Raw genomic sequence first — 14,858 nt, 5'->3', positions numbered from 1 at the left:
CTGTCTAACCAACCAATCAGAAGCGCGGCTGCAGCGCCGTCCAGCCAATCACAGCGCTCGGTCCAGATTTTCCACGTAGCACAGAAACGTCGTGTCTCTAACCTGGAGGATTTCAGATCGAGTTCTTCTACAACACAGTTAATATAAATAATCTGTAGAATATCAGAGTGTGTGTGTGAGGTTTAAGTTTAGTGAGGGAAAGTAGCTTTAAAACTGTCCTGAGTTGAATAGTTCGTTTTTAATAAGACTCGAGCTGTTCTGTACTGTTATGGCCGGGAGGAAATCAGCTGCTGGAGTTCCTAGATGGGAAACATGGGTCCGAGTCCTGCTGTGTTCTGCAGGATTAATTTTGTCTCTTTATGCTCTGCATGTGGAGCTGTCGAAGGAAAACAACCCGAGTTACAGAGCCATGTGTGATCTGGCTGAATCAGTGAGCTGCTCCAAAGTCTTCACCTCCAGGTTACACCATTTTACATCATTATACCCTTACACACGGGCTTTAGTAATGTAATGGTTTGATTAAATGGGAGCTCTGGTTCCACTGTGGAACTTAATCAGAAAGTCAACGTGTGTCAAACACTTTAAGCTTCAAAGCCCAGGAGCCACGTGTTCCAACATCAGGGGTCCAGGATCAGGGGTCCATGATCAGGTGTATGTGCATGTACAGATCATGTAAACAGTTTATGTGAACCTGTGAGGTACTCATACTATTGTTTTATTCTTTTTTTATGTGCTTTTTCCCCCAAAATGAAACAGAACTAGAGTTCTATTTAACTTACTGTTTACATTTATTATCAGAAGAGTTGTGTGTACCTAAAAGTTTCTAACGTTTTAGGACTAATGTGGATGTACTTTACTTTTGATCTAAAAGTCTGTGCTGTGTTTTTCTCAGGTGGGGACGTGGATTCGGACTCGTCCAGGTCTTTACTACTAAGGACAGCACTTTCAACCAACCCAACAGTGTGCTGGGCATCATCTTTTATACGCTGCAGCTGGCACTCGGTGGGTCTAACCGTCAGCATGTCTTGATCTTGGGATGCTGCACACACAGTATTATAGCTTTAGCATTTAAATCACATCATCTGTATAAATTAAATGTATTTAATCATTTTTTTTATTCCCTGGTTATTTTACAGGTCAGAGCACGTCCAGCACGGCAGCAGGTTTCCTGGTCTTTGCATCCTGGGTGTCTGTAGTTGGTTCGATCTATTTGGGGACTATTCTGGTGTGGGTACTGGAAGATTTCTGTGTGGTCTGTGTGTCCACGTACATCATCAACTTTGCTCTGCTGTACACCAACCTCAGGAGAAGAATCGGACTCAAAGGAAAGCAGGAGAAAGAGAAGACTGGATAAAAAGAATAAAAACTCTTTTAATCAGTGTTAGAATGTGTGTCGTTTACAAGAAAACCAGAACATATTTTGGTGAAAGCAAGAAAAACCAAAACAAATACAAGGAGAGTAAAATGTAGTGATGTGTTAGTAATGATGTGTTTGATTTCTTTGCATTCCGAGCTTTCAGTCCAGTGTGTTTATATTAGGAATGTAGAAGCCTGTTGCCTGGAAGTATTATAATTTACTTTTAATCTTTTGCAGTTTTTTAAATAAAACATTTATTAGAAAAGCAATTATAGTAATTATATTATTGTTCTGTACTAATAAAGAAGCAGCACAGCTCAGCAATCCTATTTCTGTAATCAGTCAGTGCACTACACACCCCACAGTCACTAACAACCAGTAAACATGCAGGAAAATCTCGCTTGAACATGTAACACAATAAAAAGTGTATGAAGCAGTTTTTATCAAAAATCACTTTATTAATGTGCACACTTGAGTCCTAAATCTTAAACTCTATACTGACCTGTGAGCTAATTAAGCACTGTGTAGTAAATTTAGTGCAGTTTAAGACTCAGTCTCTTTAACAACACTTAAAATACACAATATTAAAACCACCAGATTGAGCTACACTGCTGCCAGTTACCAGTAGGTGTCGCCACCTCACTGTTTATTGTTAATCCCTCACAGCAGCCCTGGCCTTTCTGTTGATCAGAAACTAATAGATCAATATTTCTATTTCTGCTCTATTTTCTGTGTTTAGTAAGAACACCAGCAGGATCTCCAGGACTTCTGTTAATTAATTAATTAAAAAGTGAGATTAAGAAGGATTTAGTTTGTATTAACAGTGTAAATAGATGAGAATTACTGTGCTGGTTTCCAGTCATGATTGAGAGGAGCGCTGGCCTGATAGTTGAAGGTGACTGGTTTTCTTGAGGTGGTGAGATGTGTGGTGAAGGGAAAACACAACAGGAGGGGCCACAACAGGAGCGAGTTTCCTGTTGTTGAGGACTGGGAGTTTCCCGTCATAGAGCTCGAAGGAAACGCCAAAGGATGTCCTGAGTGTGTGTGTGTGTGTGTGTGTGTGTGTGTGTGTGAGGGAGTTGTGTGGGTACGGTGGTACAGAGTCAGGAAATTTTGTGTTCTCTGAAAACATAAACGTCCAAAACATGGATGAACTTTAATAAGTGGATCAGCTGCACTTGATTCTTTTAGCTTCAGTTATGTTTCAAATTGTCAAAAGAATAAAAATGCTCCATTTTAGTCTTTCTTCACCACTAAGTGCATCCAGTCCACCTGCTGCATGTTTTTTTGAAGTTGGTAGAAAATTTGAGTCGCAGAAGAGCATTTCCACAGAGAACACTGAGGTGAAACTTGAGGTGAGGAGCGGCCTGTTTACCAGTCTCATGACTCTATCAGACACTGGATGGTTCTGCATTGAATGGCACAGCTGGTAGAATGGCATCCTGTCCTTACCTCAGTTCAGTGTCTGGTTTCCTCACACCTCCCAAAAACATACAGAAGGTTCATGACTGCTTTAAACGAGTTCTAAGTGTAAATGAGTAAACCAGTAAACCAGTTATTGTAGGCACAGATACCTTTTTATGTTTTTAAATTGGCTTTTGTACGTTTGCAACATTAAACAATCACTTGTGACACAAGTGACTTTTGTGAGCGAGTACAATTCAAGGAACTGGTGACTAAGGGCCTTGCTCAGGGGTCCAGTAGTGGCAGCGTGGCAGTGGTGTGGCTTGAACCAGTAACTTTCCTATGAGTAGTCTAGCACCGTAACTGCTGAGCTCTGAATTTGTGCCCACAGTGGGTTCATTCATACCCATTATAAATACACTGATCTGTTTTGCTTTGCCATAGCAATAGTGAAAACTACATTACCCATGATCCCTCAGTCTGTATGCAGGGGGCTGAGGAAGCTATATGGTTGGTTAACAGCAGGAGGATCAGTAGTAGTGGTTGTCAATGGTGACAGATTTTCCTCTCTCTCCCTGTAGGGAAGCGGGCGTGACCGCTGCTGTAGTGTCCAATGCGCTCGTTGGCACAAGGTCATGTGACCTCCCCTTCTCGTCCTCCCCGCCCAGCAGTGCGTGGTGCGTACTGTACCATCAAAGGAAAGGAGGGGGACGGGGGAGGGGAGCTCAGGGCCGGGAGGAGGGGAGGCGAGGGAGGAACGGGAGCGCTGAGCCCAGGCACTGAGATGAATCCAGCTTAGTGACGGCGAGCGAGCGAATGAGGTAGAGGAGCAGCGTGGAACAGTGGCACGGCCGTGTATGATTTTGGGGGACCTCAGGGAAGGAAAGGGGGGAACACACGCGCCCCTCTCCTGCTTCTGTCCCACCCAGAGTGATAGACGAGCGGAGACGCTGGAGGAGGTGAAGAGATCAACACTGAACATCACTCACTGCTCGAGAGACAGAACGACAGATACACGGGAGGTGACAGGATAACATGGGGGACATGGCAACCCACATCAGTGGACCCTGACCAGGAGAAGCACCGAGGCTCAGTGCCATGTTAGCATCTAGAAATCTACAACCAGCTCACTGAAGACATGGCCCAGGTGAGGAGGGTGGAGGTAGCTTCATCCACACACACACACACACACAGCTGTAAACAAATATCTCAGTGTGTACAACCCACCCAGTGAACTTCCATCACTGACTGATCATCCTGCCCTCCTGAGACATCACGAGCAACAGTGTGTTTTCATACAGGACTGAGCAGTCACGCTTCAGTGTGTGTGTGTGTGTGTGTGGTGGACCATACACACACTCCATACACACTCCATACACGAGCAACCATACACACCATACACACACATTATAGACGTTTTATCAGTATTTTCCAGCAATATATACAGTATACAGTATTTGGACGCCTGACCATGACCATGTTGGACGTCACATTTCAAAAACAAACATTATTAAAACAGACTGACCCCTCCGTGTGATCTTTTAATATAGAATAACACCCGCTACTCTGAAAAACCTCTCACAAGACCTTAAAGTGTGTCTGTGTGTGGGAATTTGTGGCTGTTCAGTCAGTAGTTGTGTTCTGGTGCGTCCCAGAGCTGGTGAGTGGGGCTGAGGTCAGGACTCTGTGCAGGACACTGGAGTTTCTTTATGTCTGTATAGAGCTTGCTCACTCTGAACAGGAAAGGTCCTTCCCTAAACTGTTGCTGCAAAGTTGGAAGCATCATTGATCATTACCGCTTATTACTAATTTATTACACCTGTTAGTAACTGTTGCAGCTGAAACACATTCTAACTAATAATTATATGGGTGTCCCAATACTTTTGTCCATGTAGTGTATTTCTACATTCACTTCCTGTCTGCTGTTTGATCACATGGGTGTGTTTACAGTAACAGGTATTTTAAGGTGAAACCAGACCAGCGCCTGCCGGACAGGAACCGTCCTCAACAGCCGTGAATGTGTAAAACACAGCAGTGATTGTTGTCGCTTCGTTAGCACCGGGGTCAAGGCTACTTTGGAGAACTTGGCTCACTGACCGTGTTCCACCTCTTTTTGTGTTCCTGTTGTTGGCATGTGGCGTGATAGAGTTTCCTGAACTCTGGTGTAGGAATCAACAAAATGAACCACGTCTGTAGCACAAAAACCAACAAAAAATGTTGATGTGTTTAAAATATAAATATAATATAGATATAAATACATTTTCTGGAGACTCACAAGTTAGTCACAACCCTCCTTGGTCAGGAGTGGAGGTCTGTAACAGTAGAGGGAAACACCATTGGGGAATTGGATACGACTAAATTGGGAGGAAAATTGTTGGACCCCTGAGCAAGCCCTTAACTCTTAACCACCGTCCCACAATGCTTTAGTTTATGGTTTTGATTATTTTGTGGACTGCTTGTGCAGCTATGATTATGTGCAGTAGGGTTTCCTACACCAGTGTTTGTTTGTGCACTTATTTATCAGTTACGTGTAGAATTCTCATATTATTTACTTTTACAAGGCGTCTTAAATCTGTGAGTAGATTCTCTGACTGATAAATGACTGTGTGTGAGATAGTGTGTGTACGGTGTGTATCGTGCAGTGTTCAGCGGCTCTCAGGTATCTGTATCTGGAGCGTCCACTGCTCGGTCAGTTCTGCTGAAGGGAGATGAGGGTGAACTATCAGAAGCGATGCACTTAAATCACAGACAGGGCCATTATGTGTGTGTGTGTGTGTGTGTAAGAGAGAGAGAGAGTGTGTGTGTGTGTAAGAGAGAGAGAGTGTGTGTGTGTGTAAGAGAGAGTGAGTGTGTGTGTGTGTAAGAGAGAGTGTGTGTGTGTAAGAGAGAGTGTGTGTGTGTGTGTAAGAGAGAGTGTGTGTGTGTAAGAGAGAGTGAGTGTGTGTGTGTGTAAGAGAGTGTGTGTGTGTAAGAGAGAGTGAGTGTGTGTGTGTGTAAGAGAGAGTGTGTGTGTGTAAGAGAGAGTGAGTGTGTGTGTGTGTAAGAGAGAGTGAGTGTGTGTGTGTAAGAGAGAGTGAGTGTGTGTGTGTGTAAGAGAGTGTGTGTGTAAGAGAGAGTGAGTGTGTGTGTGTGTAAGAGAGTGTGTGTGTAAGAGAGAGTGAGTGTGTGTGTGTGTGTAAGAGAGAGTGTGTGTGTGTGTGTGTGTAAGAGAGAGTGTGTGTGTGTGTGTGTGTGTGTAAGAGAGAGTGTGTGTGTGTGTGTGTGTAAGAGAGAGTGTGTGTGTGTGTGTGTGTGTAAGAGAGAGTGTGTGTGTGTGTGTGTGTAAGAGAGAGTGTGTGTGTGTGTGTGGTCATGTAGTTGTAATTTGCTCCTCTCTGTCCTCAGGGTTTTTATTGGGACTCATGGCGTCTCTCGGGTTCTTTGTTGTGACTCTGATGTCTCTTTATTTTCCTCGTCTCCGTCTCTCTTATTCACTCTCTATCATCTACACTTCATTAGATCTCTCTGTTCTGTCAGCCTGTTTTAGTTTAAGGGTCTTGGATGTGACTGTGTCCCATATTTCTCTACTAAAGTATGTGTGTAGCTGGACACACCCGGACTGTGTATCTCTGAGACGTAGACACGCCCGTTCTCTTGCTGCTCTTTCCTGCGGGCAGCACTTATCATCACACTGAGCTCTACAAGCTTCTAATGTTCTCCAAAACCACACGTTTGACCCCCTGAGTGCAGACGCAGGACGTTTCAGTCTGGCTCTCAGAACAGTTCAGGTTCCTCATTACAGCAGAACTTCATAGAAATAGATTCAGAAATTTTATGCTTTTCTTTTCTTTCTAAACTGATTTCCAAAGTCGTGATGAGCTCAGAGTTCAGGCTGCAGGACTCGGTCGGGGTGTTCAGCAGGTCTTCTGCTCCGTACCACGTCTGGTTTACACTGTGGAACTGTCTAAAATTTGATTGGCAGCTCAATAAATAGCGAGCGAGTGCCGTGAAAACCGCGGCTCGTTCTGCTCCTCGTCTGTCTTTGTGTATCTTTGCGTTTCTCTTTCTCTGCCTCACAATAGAATCTGAACAGTGTAGAAAAGGAAAACAGGGCTGTTTGTGTGCTGTTCTGGGACGGACCTGTTTATACACTGGGACTATTTAAACAGCACCACAATACCAGTTCAGTGTCGAGTGTATTGTGGTTGATGTTTAAAGCTTCCCATGCCACTTTCCTGTTAGCCTGCTGGTGTTTCCAGTGAAAGACGGGGTGTATTTATATCCTCAGGAATGTCTTGTATGGTCGTGAGTGTTATGGATCTCAGCGCTTGTTCCATGCAGCTCGTTTCTAAACGGTTCAGTTACGTTTGTATTTAAACGTCTATGTTTAGCTGTGATGATAACGAGCTTTTTTAGCCATTATAATATGGAAATCAGTGTCAACGTCTGAGGTCTACCTTGCGTAAGAAATGTTCTCTTAAAGTTTTTTCTGTGGTTTTATATTAAACTGAACAATTTTATATAAAGTTTTAATTGATTTTAAAGCAGTGCTGCTGAAGCTGCTCTCATCAGTTCATTTCATGTGCCTTTAAATTAAAAAATAGGACGACTGTCTGAATACTGTCGTAGCAAGTTTATGTTTTCTGTCCTAGTTGCAGCTCTGTGTCCCAATTATAGAATCTCCTCTAAAGCACACAGAATGTTCGGGTGTTTTTATAGCCAAACAGCACAAACGAGCCTAAACGACTGATAAAATCTGAGGTGTGTTTACCGGAGTAATGAGGAATTAGAGCTCATGATTACAGTTTTATGGTTGAATCTGGCTTTACTGAATTAGGAATTGTTAATGCTACAACATACAAGTGATATTTTTAAGGATTTGGTGTTTCACAAAGTGTTTCCTCTATAAAACATGGTAAATATAAAAAATAATTAAAAATCGTTGCAGATTTTAATGTGGAGATATTTGACTGGGCTGCACGGAGCTCTGACCTCTTTTGGCTGAATAAATCTCTACAGTCCAGTGAGGAGATGAAGAGGGACACTAAATAGGTTTGGATCCCCCTGCGCTGGCCGAGGAGGGCTGAGACTCACTCGCCCCCTCTGACACAGGCGTGAGGTGTCCACATCAATTTGACCTTGTAGTGTAACTCCTAAGGTCAGCACGTGCGCACACACACTCACTACAGGGGGCACAACACCTGAGTCCTAAGACGAGAGGGGTCGGTTACTGGATTGACACACACTGTAATTAGTCCTAACTGAATAAATAATGGTGGTCCACACCACAGTGGTTTGTGTGAAAAAAATAACACATGGAAATGATATATAGATGGATGGATTGTATTAAAATGTGTGCAGTGAATGTTTTATTATGAGCTGTGTGAGGTGTGCAGTGCTGTCAGGTAAGAGAATGAATTTTTTAAAATGAAAATCACAGTGGTGTTAGAGACCTGGACCTGGACCTGGACCTGGATCTTCTGAATGACCAGGGCCTCAGAGAAAACCCAGCAGTTATATCCAGGATGTAAACACGACTCTCTGTATTGTGTTTATTTGTTTGCAGATGTGGGCAGGGTTAAGGCTGAAGCACTTAGGGAAAAGGGTGTGTGTGTGTGTGTGTGTGTGTTTCAGAACATGTGGACGGGTGATTTAGAGGAATTAGAGGGTTTGTGGTGGAGCAGGAAAATGTGGGTAGTGGGAGATACGGGCAGATTAAGGATGCAGGATTAAAGCTATTGTGTAAGAACTGCAGGTTTGAGGGGTTAAACAGGAGACATCATACCAGAACACACACACACACACACACACACACACACACACACACACACACACACACATAAACACACTGAGAATAAAGAATGTTGAGTAGAAACTGAATGTGATGTTAATAAAATGGTCTGTAATAAGATTGGGTTTGGAGTGTGGAGTGAGACTGGGTTGACTGGGTTTGGAGTGTGGAGTGAGAAGTGATGTGGGAGATTATGTGGCTGTTTTGATTCCATCCAGCCCCGGTTCTGGACTGCTTTGCTTGGGGGGGGGCAGTAAAACCTAATGAGGGGGCATGTTGATAGTCATGTTTTTGAAGCCAGAAATATATTCAAGGCTTGATTTGTGCATGAATGATGACAGCCAAGCTATTGATACTGGCTTAAAGTGATGTATGAGGTAAAGAAATAAAAATGCATGTTTTCGAACTTAAACTTAAAACCCAATGATTAAAAAATACATGTTGATTATGTAAATGGAGAAAAAAGATGATCTAATTGTATTTCATTTTAATACGCCCCCTTAATTAAATTGCCATTACTAATAGAACAACTCTATTTCTTGAAAGGCTTTAATACAAATTTAAGTCAAAGCTGACAAATGTACCTACACACAGACTGAGAATATTCAAACGTGGAAATAGGAATGAGTGAGAATATTTATATTATTGGGAAATTAAAATATAAAGAAAACAAAAGAATACTAATTCTGTAAAAAAAAAGTGTTTACCAGTATACCTGCCTCTCGCTCACACTAACAGAACATATACTGCCCAACTGAACTGTTTGGGGCAGTCTGCCGATTTTTATATGACTCAAAGAGCCAATCAGGAATAAGCAAGGAAATATCTTCACACTGTAAAACAAAATGCATTTTTGTGATTGGTTCAGAGATCATTTTAAAAATAGCCGTTGCTTGCATTGTGCTTGGGGGGGCAAAGACACAATTTGGGGGGGCAATGCCCCCCTCAGCCCCCCCCTAGCGCCGGCCCTGATTCCATCACGTTTCCTTTTTCTCCTGCTGAAAGGGAATCGAGATTAAACTCACATGCTGATGTGGGACGGTTCACCTGCGCATTCACACACGATTTACTGCCCACCTAAACACTATATACATGGTTTTGAACTGGGAAGTCCAACAAGCTCATGGTCAGGTGTCCACATACTTTTGATCATATAGTAGCGCCCTCTTCTGGACAGAGTGGTGAAGCTTGTGTAGGTACACTGGCATGCTGACAGGATTAGTGGATTATATGTTTAGAGTCCCCTCCAGCCCCCCAGTATCCTGTACCAGGCACAACATCGTTTTCTGTTGAATTTATTACCTGATGTGTTTGTTTGATGATGAACCTTAATGTCTATGAATAAATCTGTTCACTAGACGGTCCAGTATCGTAACCTCTGATCCAGCGCTGAGCTCTGTGGTGGTCCTGAAATCTCTCGTCAGGACGCTGGATTAGGATCTGTGGCATGCGGCATCCCAAAAGTCCCTTTATCCCTAAATCACGGCCTCCTCTCATCACTTTCCTCGTGTCTAGACTAAATCCCTCTGTTTACACGCCTGTTATTGTGGGACGAGGGGAGTTACGTTCATACTTAAACATTTTAACAGGACCCACCCAAACACTTCTGGTTCTTATTGCTGGTGTTTTTTTAGCTGATCTTGTGTTTAGTGGTTTAATGGGGACATGGACGAGGTGGGGGTGTGTAGGAACAAGAACCATGCAGTAAAAAAACATGCCCCATATTAATGTGACACACAAGCTCCAAATAAAAGTCTCTGAGGAATGAAACGAGCGTGGAAGAGAGACCCGAGGTGGAAATGTAAGTGTTCTGATGACACAACATGTCGTTTTTGTTAGAGGCCACGAGGGAAAATACAGTTTTTCATTTTAACACCAGCGCTCGAACCTTTACTGCTGTGAATGTAACTCACAAGAGTAAACATGGTGTTAGGAGTTAAATAAATATTTTTTAATTATTTGAGTGAAATGCATTTAACGAAAAAGCAGGTGTTCAGAATTCCTGATTGCACTTCTGCCGATCTGATTAAAGAAATGCAGACTAGCATGTGCACCCTCAGGCATGCATGCAGTTGCTGGCCACTTCTCATGGCTTCATGTAGCACGTATGTAATAGGTGTCTGTGTGTTAAGTGGATGTGGCCATCTTTTGCCCTTGGGGGGTCGTGAGAGGGGGGGTTGTCACGTAATGTCAGTTATTGAGCAGTATCTCTCAGCCTAGGACCTTAATGATGCTACTGTGGACGATAGTATGAACGCCACAGACCGAGGGCGGATGCCGGGTCTCCTTTATGTTCTTTCAGTGACAGACTTCAGTTTGTGTAGGTTTGTGTAATAGGTCTAAACATGCTGTGTAATGTGTGTATGTCGGGGCAAAGTCAAAGTGATGTGCAAAGTCACATCACTTTGCACATGTGACTTTGCCTTTGTACTGATCATGTTACATTAACGAGCTGCAAACGGACTTTGTTTTAAATATACATTCTGAATACAGAACCGGCCCTGATCGTAGTATTTATGCTCATGCAACGGTTGTACCGTACGTTATGGTTTAACAGTTTTCAAGTCTTCACTATCAGACACATTGGGATTGTACTCAAGTCTGACTTTGTTGACCCCGAGACTGTTAATAGTTGAGATTAAATCAATTCATGTCTAAGCTCCAAGCCAGTAAAAATTCAGCTTTACTTTCACTGATTTGTCTGAAGGTAAATGCCAACGTATTGAAAAAAAAAGCATTATTTTCCTTCCATCCATTCTGATGGGCGGCACGGTGGCTTGGTGGGTAGCACTGTCGCCTCACAGCAATAAGGTCCTGGGTTCAGTCCCCAGGTGGGGTGGTCTGGGTCCTTTCTGTGTGGATTTGGCATGTTCTCCCCGTGTCTCTGCAGTTTCCTCCCACAGTACAAAGGCGTGTAAGTGAGGTGAACTGGAGACACTAAATAGATCATGACTGTGTTTGATATTAAACCTGAACTGATGAATCTTGTGTAAGCAGTAACGACCCGTCCTGTCATGAACGGAACCAAAGTGTAAAACATCACGATATAATCATCATTAATAAATAAACTAGTTGCTCCGCTGCTATATTTTCCATAATGTGTTTTCACTGATAGTCGCTGCGTTCTCTTGGTGTATTCTGCCACATGTATTTGTAAAGATAATGAAGCAGCATTAGAAATTTTGGCAATCTTAATTAAAGCTTATTTTACATGTTTTTATGTAATACAAACTCTAATACATAAAACACTCCCAAAAAGTGTTGCAGTTTAACCATATATATCAGTAACATTTAATCATTTCTCAACATGAGGTCACTTATTCCTTTTAAAAACAGCCCAACCCCACATTTACATGAGTTAGATGAATAAATGAGTTAAACTGTTGGAGTTTATACGGAAATAAAACCTAAACACAGCGAGTCTGACTGAATCCTCTCGCGCTCTCCGCCGCCATGTTTGCACCTGACCTGAGCTGAGAGACCTGTTAGACTCCGCCTCCTCACGCTCGCGGACATGTTGCGCTCAGGCGCTGATTGGCTGACTGAATGCGTAGTGCTTTAAAAGGACACGCCCCCCGCGCGAGTGTGTCAGTGAGGTTGCGCTCGCGCTGTGAGAGTCCGGCGGATCCTGTGGGGAGAACATGTTAATCTTAAACACCAAAACAGCACCAAAAACCTCCAACAAACAAACCGGGGGGTTATTTAGGAATAAATAATTATTTACAGAGAGGAGCTTGTTATTAGAGTTAGATGTTAAATCGTCTGAAGGGTTTCAGGTCATGAATGGCGTTACTTTCTGTCTGGTTGGAATCCCGCCGGTCTCACAGAGTCAGGTAAGTTCTGTATTTAAACTTTAACCTATTATTGTTATTTTACTACATTCCATTATTGGGACTGCAGTGTGACTCTGATGTAATTCTCACTGAAACAATAAAAGAAGTAAATAGTAAATAGTACATCCCCTATGCATGTATGTGTGGACAAAATAACGGAAACTAATAACACTATTCATTCCATAATCATGTTAAAAATGCTTAGAATGATCTAATATAGTGTTTAAACCCAAATCCTTCTTTTATGGAATGTTAAACTATTACTTAAAATAAAACATCCCTGTTCTTTCAGGAATAATGGACCTGGAGAACATTAATCAGATGCACCAGTTTCTATAAAATCATGATCCAATTATCTGCTGATTCTGTGGATTTGTTTAATATTATTTAGCAAATATTATGTCAAATGTCCTCAAATTCCTGTCAGTGAGCTGTTTTATTGTTTTGGGCACTTAATATATGGCTTCTTAATGCAGTGGTAGACGGTGTTAAGTGACAATGATTTTCCGAGGTACTCCCGAGCCTGTGTGATTATGTCCATCACGATAGCAGGACTGTTTATCAAACAATACTGCTTGGGGGCTTGATGGCCTTTACACACTGAGGTGGACTCCCTGAATCTTTCCATGATATTATGAACTGTAGACGATGAGCTTGTGCTGAGAGAACTTCTCTCAGGAGGTTTGGTACAAAGTGATGAACCTTGAGGTGGATCCTCCTCACCTGTCACCAGTTAAACTGCTTGTGGACCCTTCCAGATCAGTAGTACTTGTATATCCTTAGTTATTGAGCGTGTTGCAGGCATCAGATATAACTGTTTTTTTAATTGTATAAAATACAGTCATGTTTGTGAGATCTTTTATCAGTTAAATAAAACTTGAAGCCATTTAACAATTTACAGCTTTAGTTTTTATGACGTTTTCAGAAAGTTTCCCAGCTTTGTTTGTTATAGGATATATTTTGTTGTACTGCCGGTTACTACAACCTGACATCTAACATAAATCAGCAGTGTAGCTGTGATTGTAAGCAAAACTGTTCATTTAACTTTGGTTCTATAAACTATTGGGACAGTACTGTGTTTGTGTACCATGGCTGACCTCAGACAGAATGAAAAATCTAATATTATCAGAATTCTTAACAGAAAAATGAAGTGCATGCATATTGTACACAGATTTCATTGCAGAGGCATCTACAAATGTTCTGGATGAAAAGAAAATCTTGTACATTTCTGTCGGCCCACAGAGGCAAACAGAGGGGACATTGTGGTCGGTACCAAAGCCTCCACAGAAAAGGAGGAGACGTGTCAATGCTTATTGTTCTTCACTGTACACTGGTGCATGCACTCGCTGTGACCGGCTGCATCCTTCTCATATTTCTTCACTTATGCAATAAATGCTGGAACACCCCTCACTGCCCACCGTCAGCTTTTCATCATGAAGGGTGATGTGTGGGAGGGCGTGTTGCACCACCCAGAGTAACCATGCACCAGGAGGGAGTTGATTCCTGTCTGTTTTATACATGTACTCGTCTTGTTCTCTACAATATAACCCTAATATCCACCCTGTCTGGCTGCTTTTCCATGCTAATTATGAGGCAGTTGGGTTAGAATACTATTTTATTAGCAAACTGTTTTTTCTGTGTAGTGAGAACATGACTGTGGTAAGTGGGAGTACCCATGCTGCTCACAAGTTCCATTCAGAGACTCATAGAGACTCCATCCTGACCTCATGTACTCACTTTAGCAGAGCTGTGGTTCCAGCTTTGTTGCGGTTCAGCCCGGTCTCATTAGACGGCTGTTTTTGTTGGCTTTGCTGAGATTACACCAAATGCATTTTACTCTCGTCCAGCACTTTACACACATCCAAACCCTTAATAAACATAGTCAAAACACTCTGAGAATTAAGCGACTCCTGTTACCAGGACGGGCTTTGGTTTGTTTGCTGATGGAAATCCATGCATTTCATACACTGATCACTTGAGCTCTTGTTGAGTCTAAGAAAAAAAATGCTAATGCGTTGTATTAACTGAACATTTAGTACTTTTAGAGATTTGAATGAATGTGAAGATGAATTATGTGAACATTTCAGAGCAGGACTGAAGACTGGAGATGGTAATAAACTGACATGTAAAACTAAGGGGTGAAAGAAGGACCTCTTCATTCAGAGGAGCCCAACTGGAGCTACTAATAATCACCCTAAGTGTGTGTGTGTGTGTGCCCTGTGATGGACTGGTGGCCTGTACAAGGTGTTTCCTGCTTTCATTTAATGAATCAGACCCACTGCGACCGGCCAGAATAAGGTGTGGTAACACAGACGGTGAATGAATGAATGTTGATGTGCGTCAGGAGACGAGCCATTCCTGTAAATAATCTCCCCCGGAGGCAGAAGAAGAGCCGCAGTGGTTGAGAAGATGATCTGATGGATGTTGTAGACACGTAGATCTGGACCTGAATTCGGTCCTGATGATGCTGGAGGGCATGAATCTACACCGGCGT

General features: G+C 42.6%; 2 protein-coding genes across 8 annotated transcripts in view; both read left to right on the top strand.

Annotated features, from left to right (window-relative positions):
- The first annotated feature begins 23 nt into the window (after positions 1-23).
- vkorc1 (vitamin K epoxide reductase complex, subunit 1) lies at positions 24-1,626 on the top strand. Its single transcript, XM_063003443.1, has 3 exons — positions 24-459; positions 893-1,002; positions 1,137-1,626. The coding sequence occupies exons 1-3, from the start codon at positions 269-271 to the stop codon at positions 1,352-1,354; spliced, it is 519 nt and encodes a 172-aa protein (XP_062859513.1). The 5' UTR covers positions 24-268; the 3' UTR covers positions 1,355-1,626.
- Positions 1,627-3,573: 1,947 nt separating this feature from the next.
- Positions 3,574-14,858, top strand: part of arhgap23b (Rho GTPase activating protein 23b) — a 31,677-nt gene continuing 20,392 nt past the window's right edge. For 6 of the 7 annotated variants that reach the window (XR_010013788.1, XM_063002603.1, XM_063002599.1 and 3 more), the window contains exon 1: positions 12,166-12,364. Coding sequence is in view for 6 of the 7 variants with exons in the window: in XM_063002603.1 (XP_062858673.1) it covers positions 12,311-12,364 (54 nt within the window). In the remaining variant the exon portion in view is untranslated. Of the gene's footprint in view, positions 3,909-12,165; positions 12,365-14,858 lie in introns of those variants that run through there. The other variant, XM_063002600.1, reaches the window with a different exon arrangement.

Source organism: Trichomycterus rosablanca, chromosome 10 (assembly GCF_030014385.1).
Source record: "Trichomycterus rosablanca isolate fTriRos1 chromosome 10, fTriRos1.hap1, whole genome shotgun sequence".
NCBI classification, from domain to species: Eukaryota; Metazoa; Chordata; class Actinopteri; order Siluriformes; family Trichomycteridae; genus Trichomycterus; species Trichomycterus rosablanca.
The sequence above is the reverse complement of the archived record's forward strand: the minus strand, read 5'-3'. Positions and strand labels throughout refer to the sequence as shown.

Bases quoted from the DNA above. Each gene is read 5' to 3' on its own strand.
- vkorc1 (XM_063003443.1), top strand. From the start codon at position 269: ATGGCCGGGAGGAAATCAGCTGCTGGAGTTCCTAGATGGGAAACATGG. The intron at 460-892 runs GTTACACCATTT...TGTTTTTCTCAG, and splicing joins TCCAAAGTCTTCACCTCCAG to GTGGGGACGTGGATTCGGAC. The intron at 1,003-1,136 runs GTGGGTCTAACC...GTTATTTTACAG, and splicing joins TACGCTGCAGCTGGCACTCG to GTCAGAGCACGTCCAGCACG.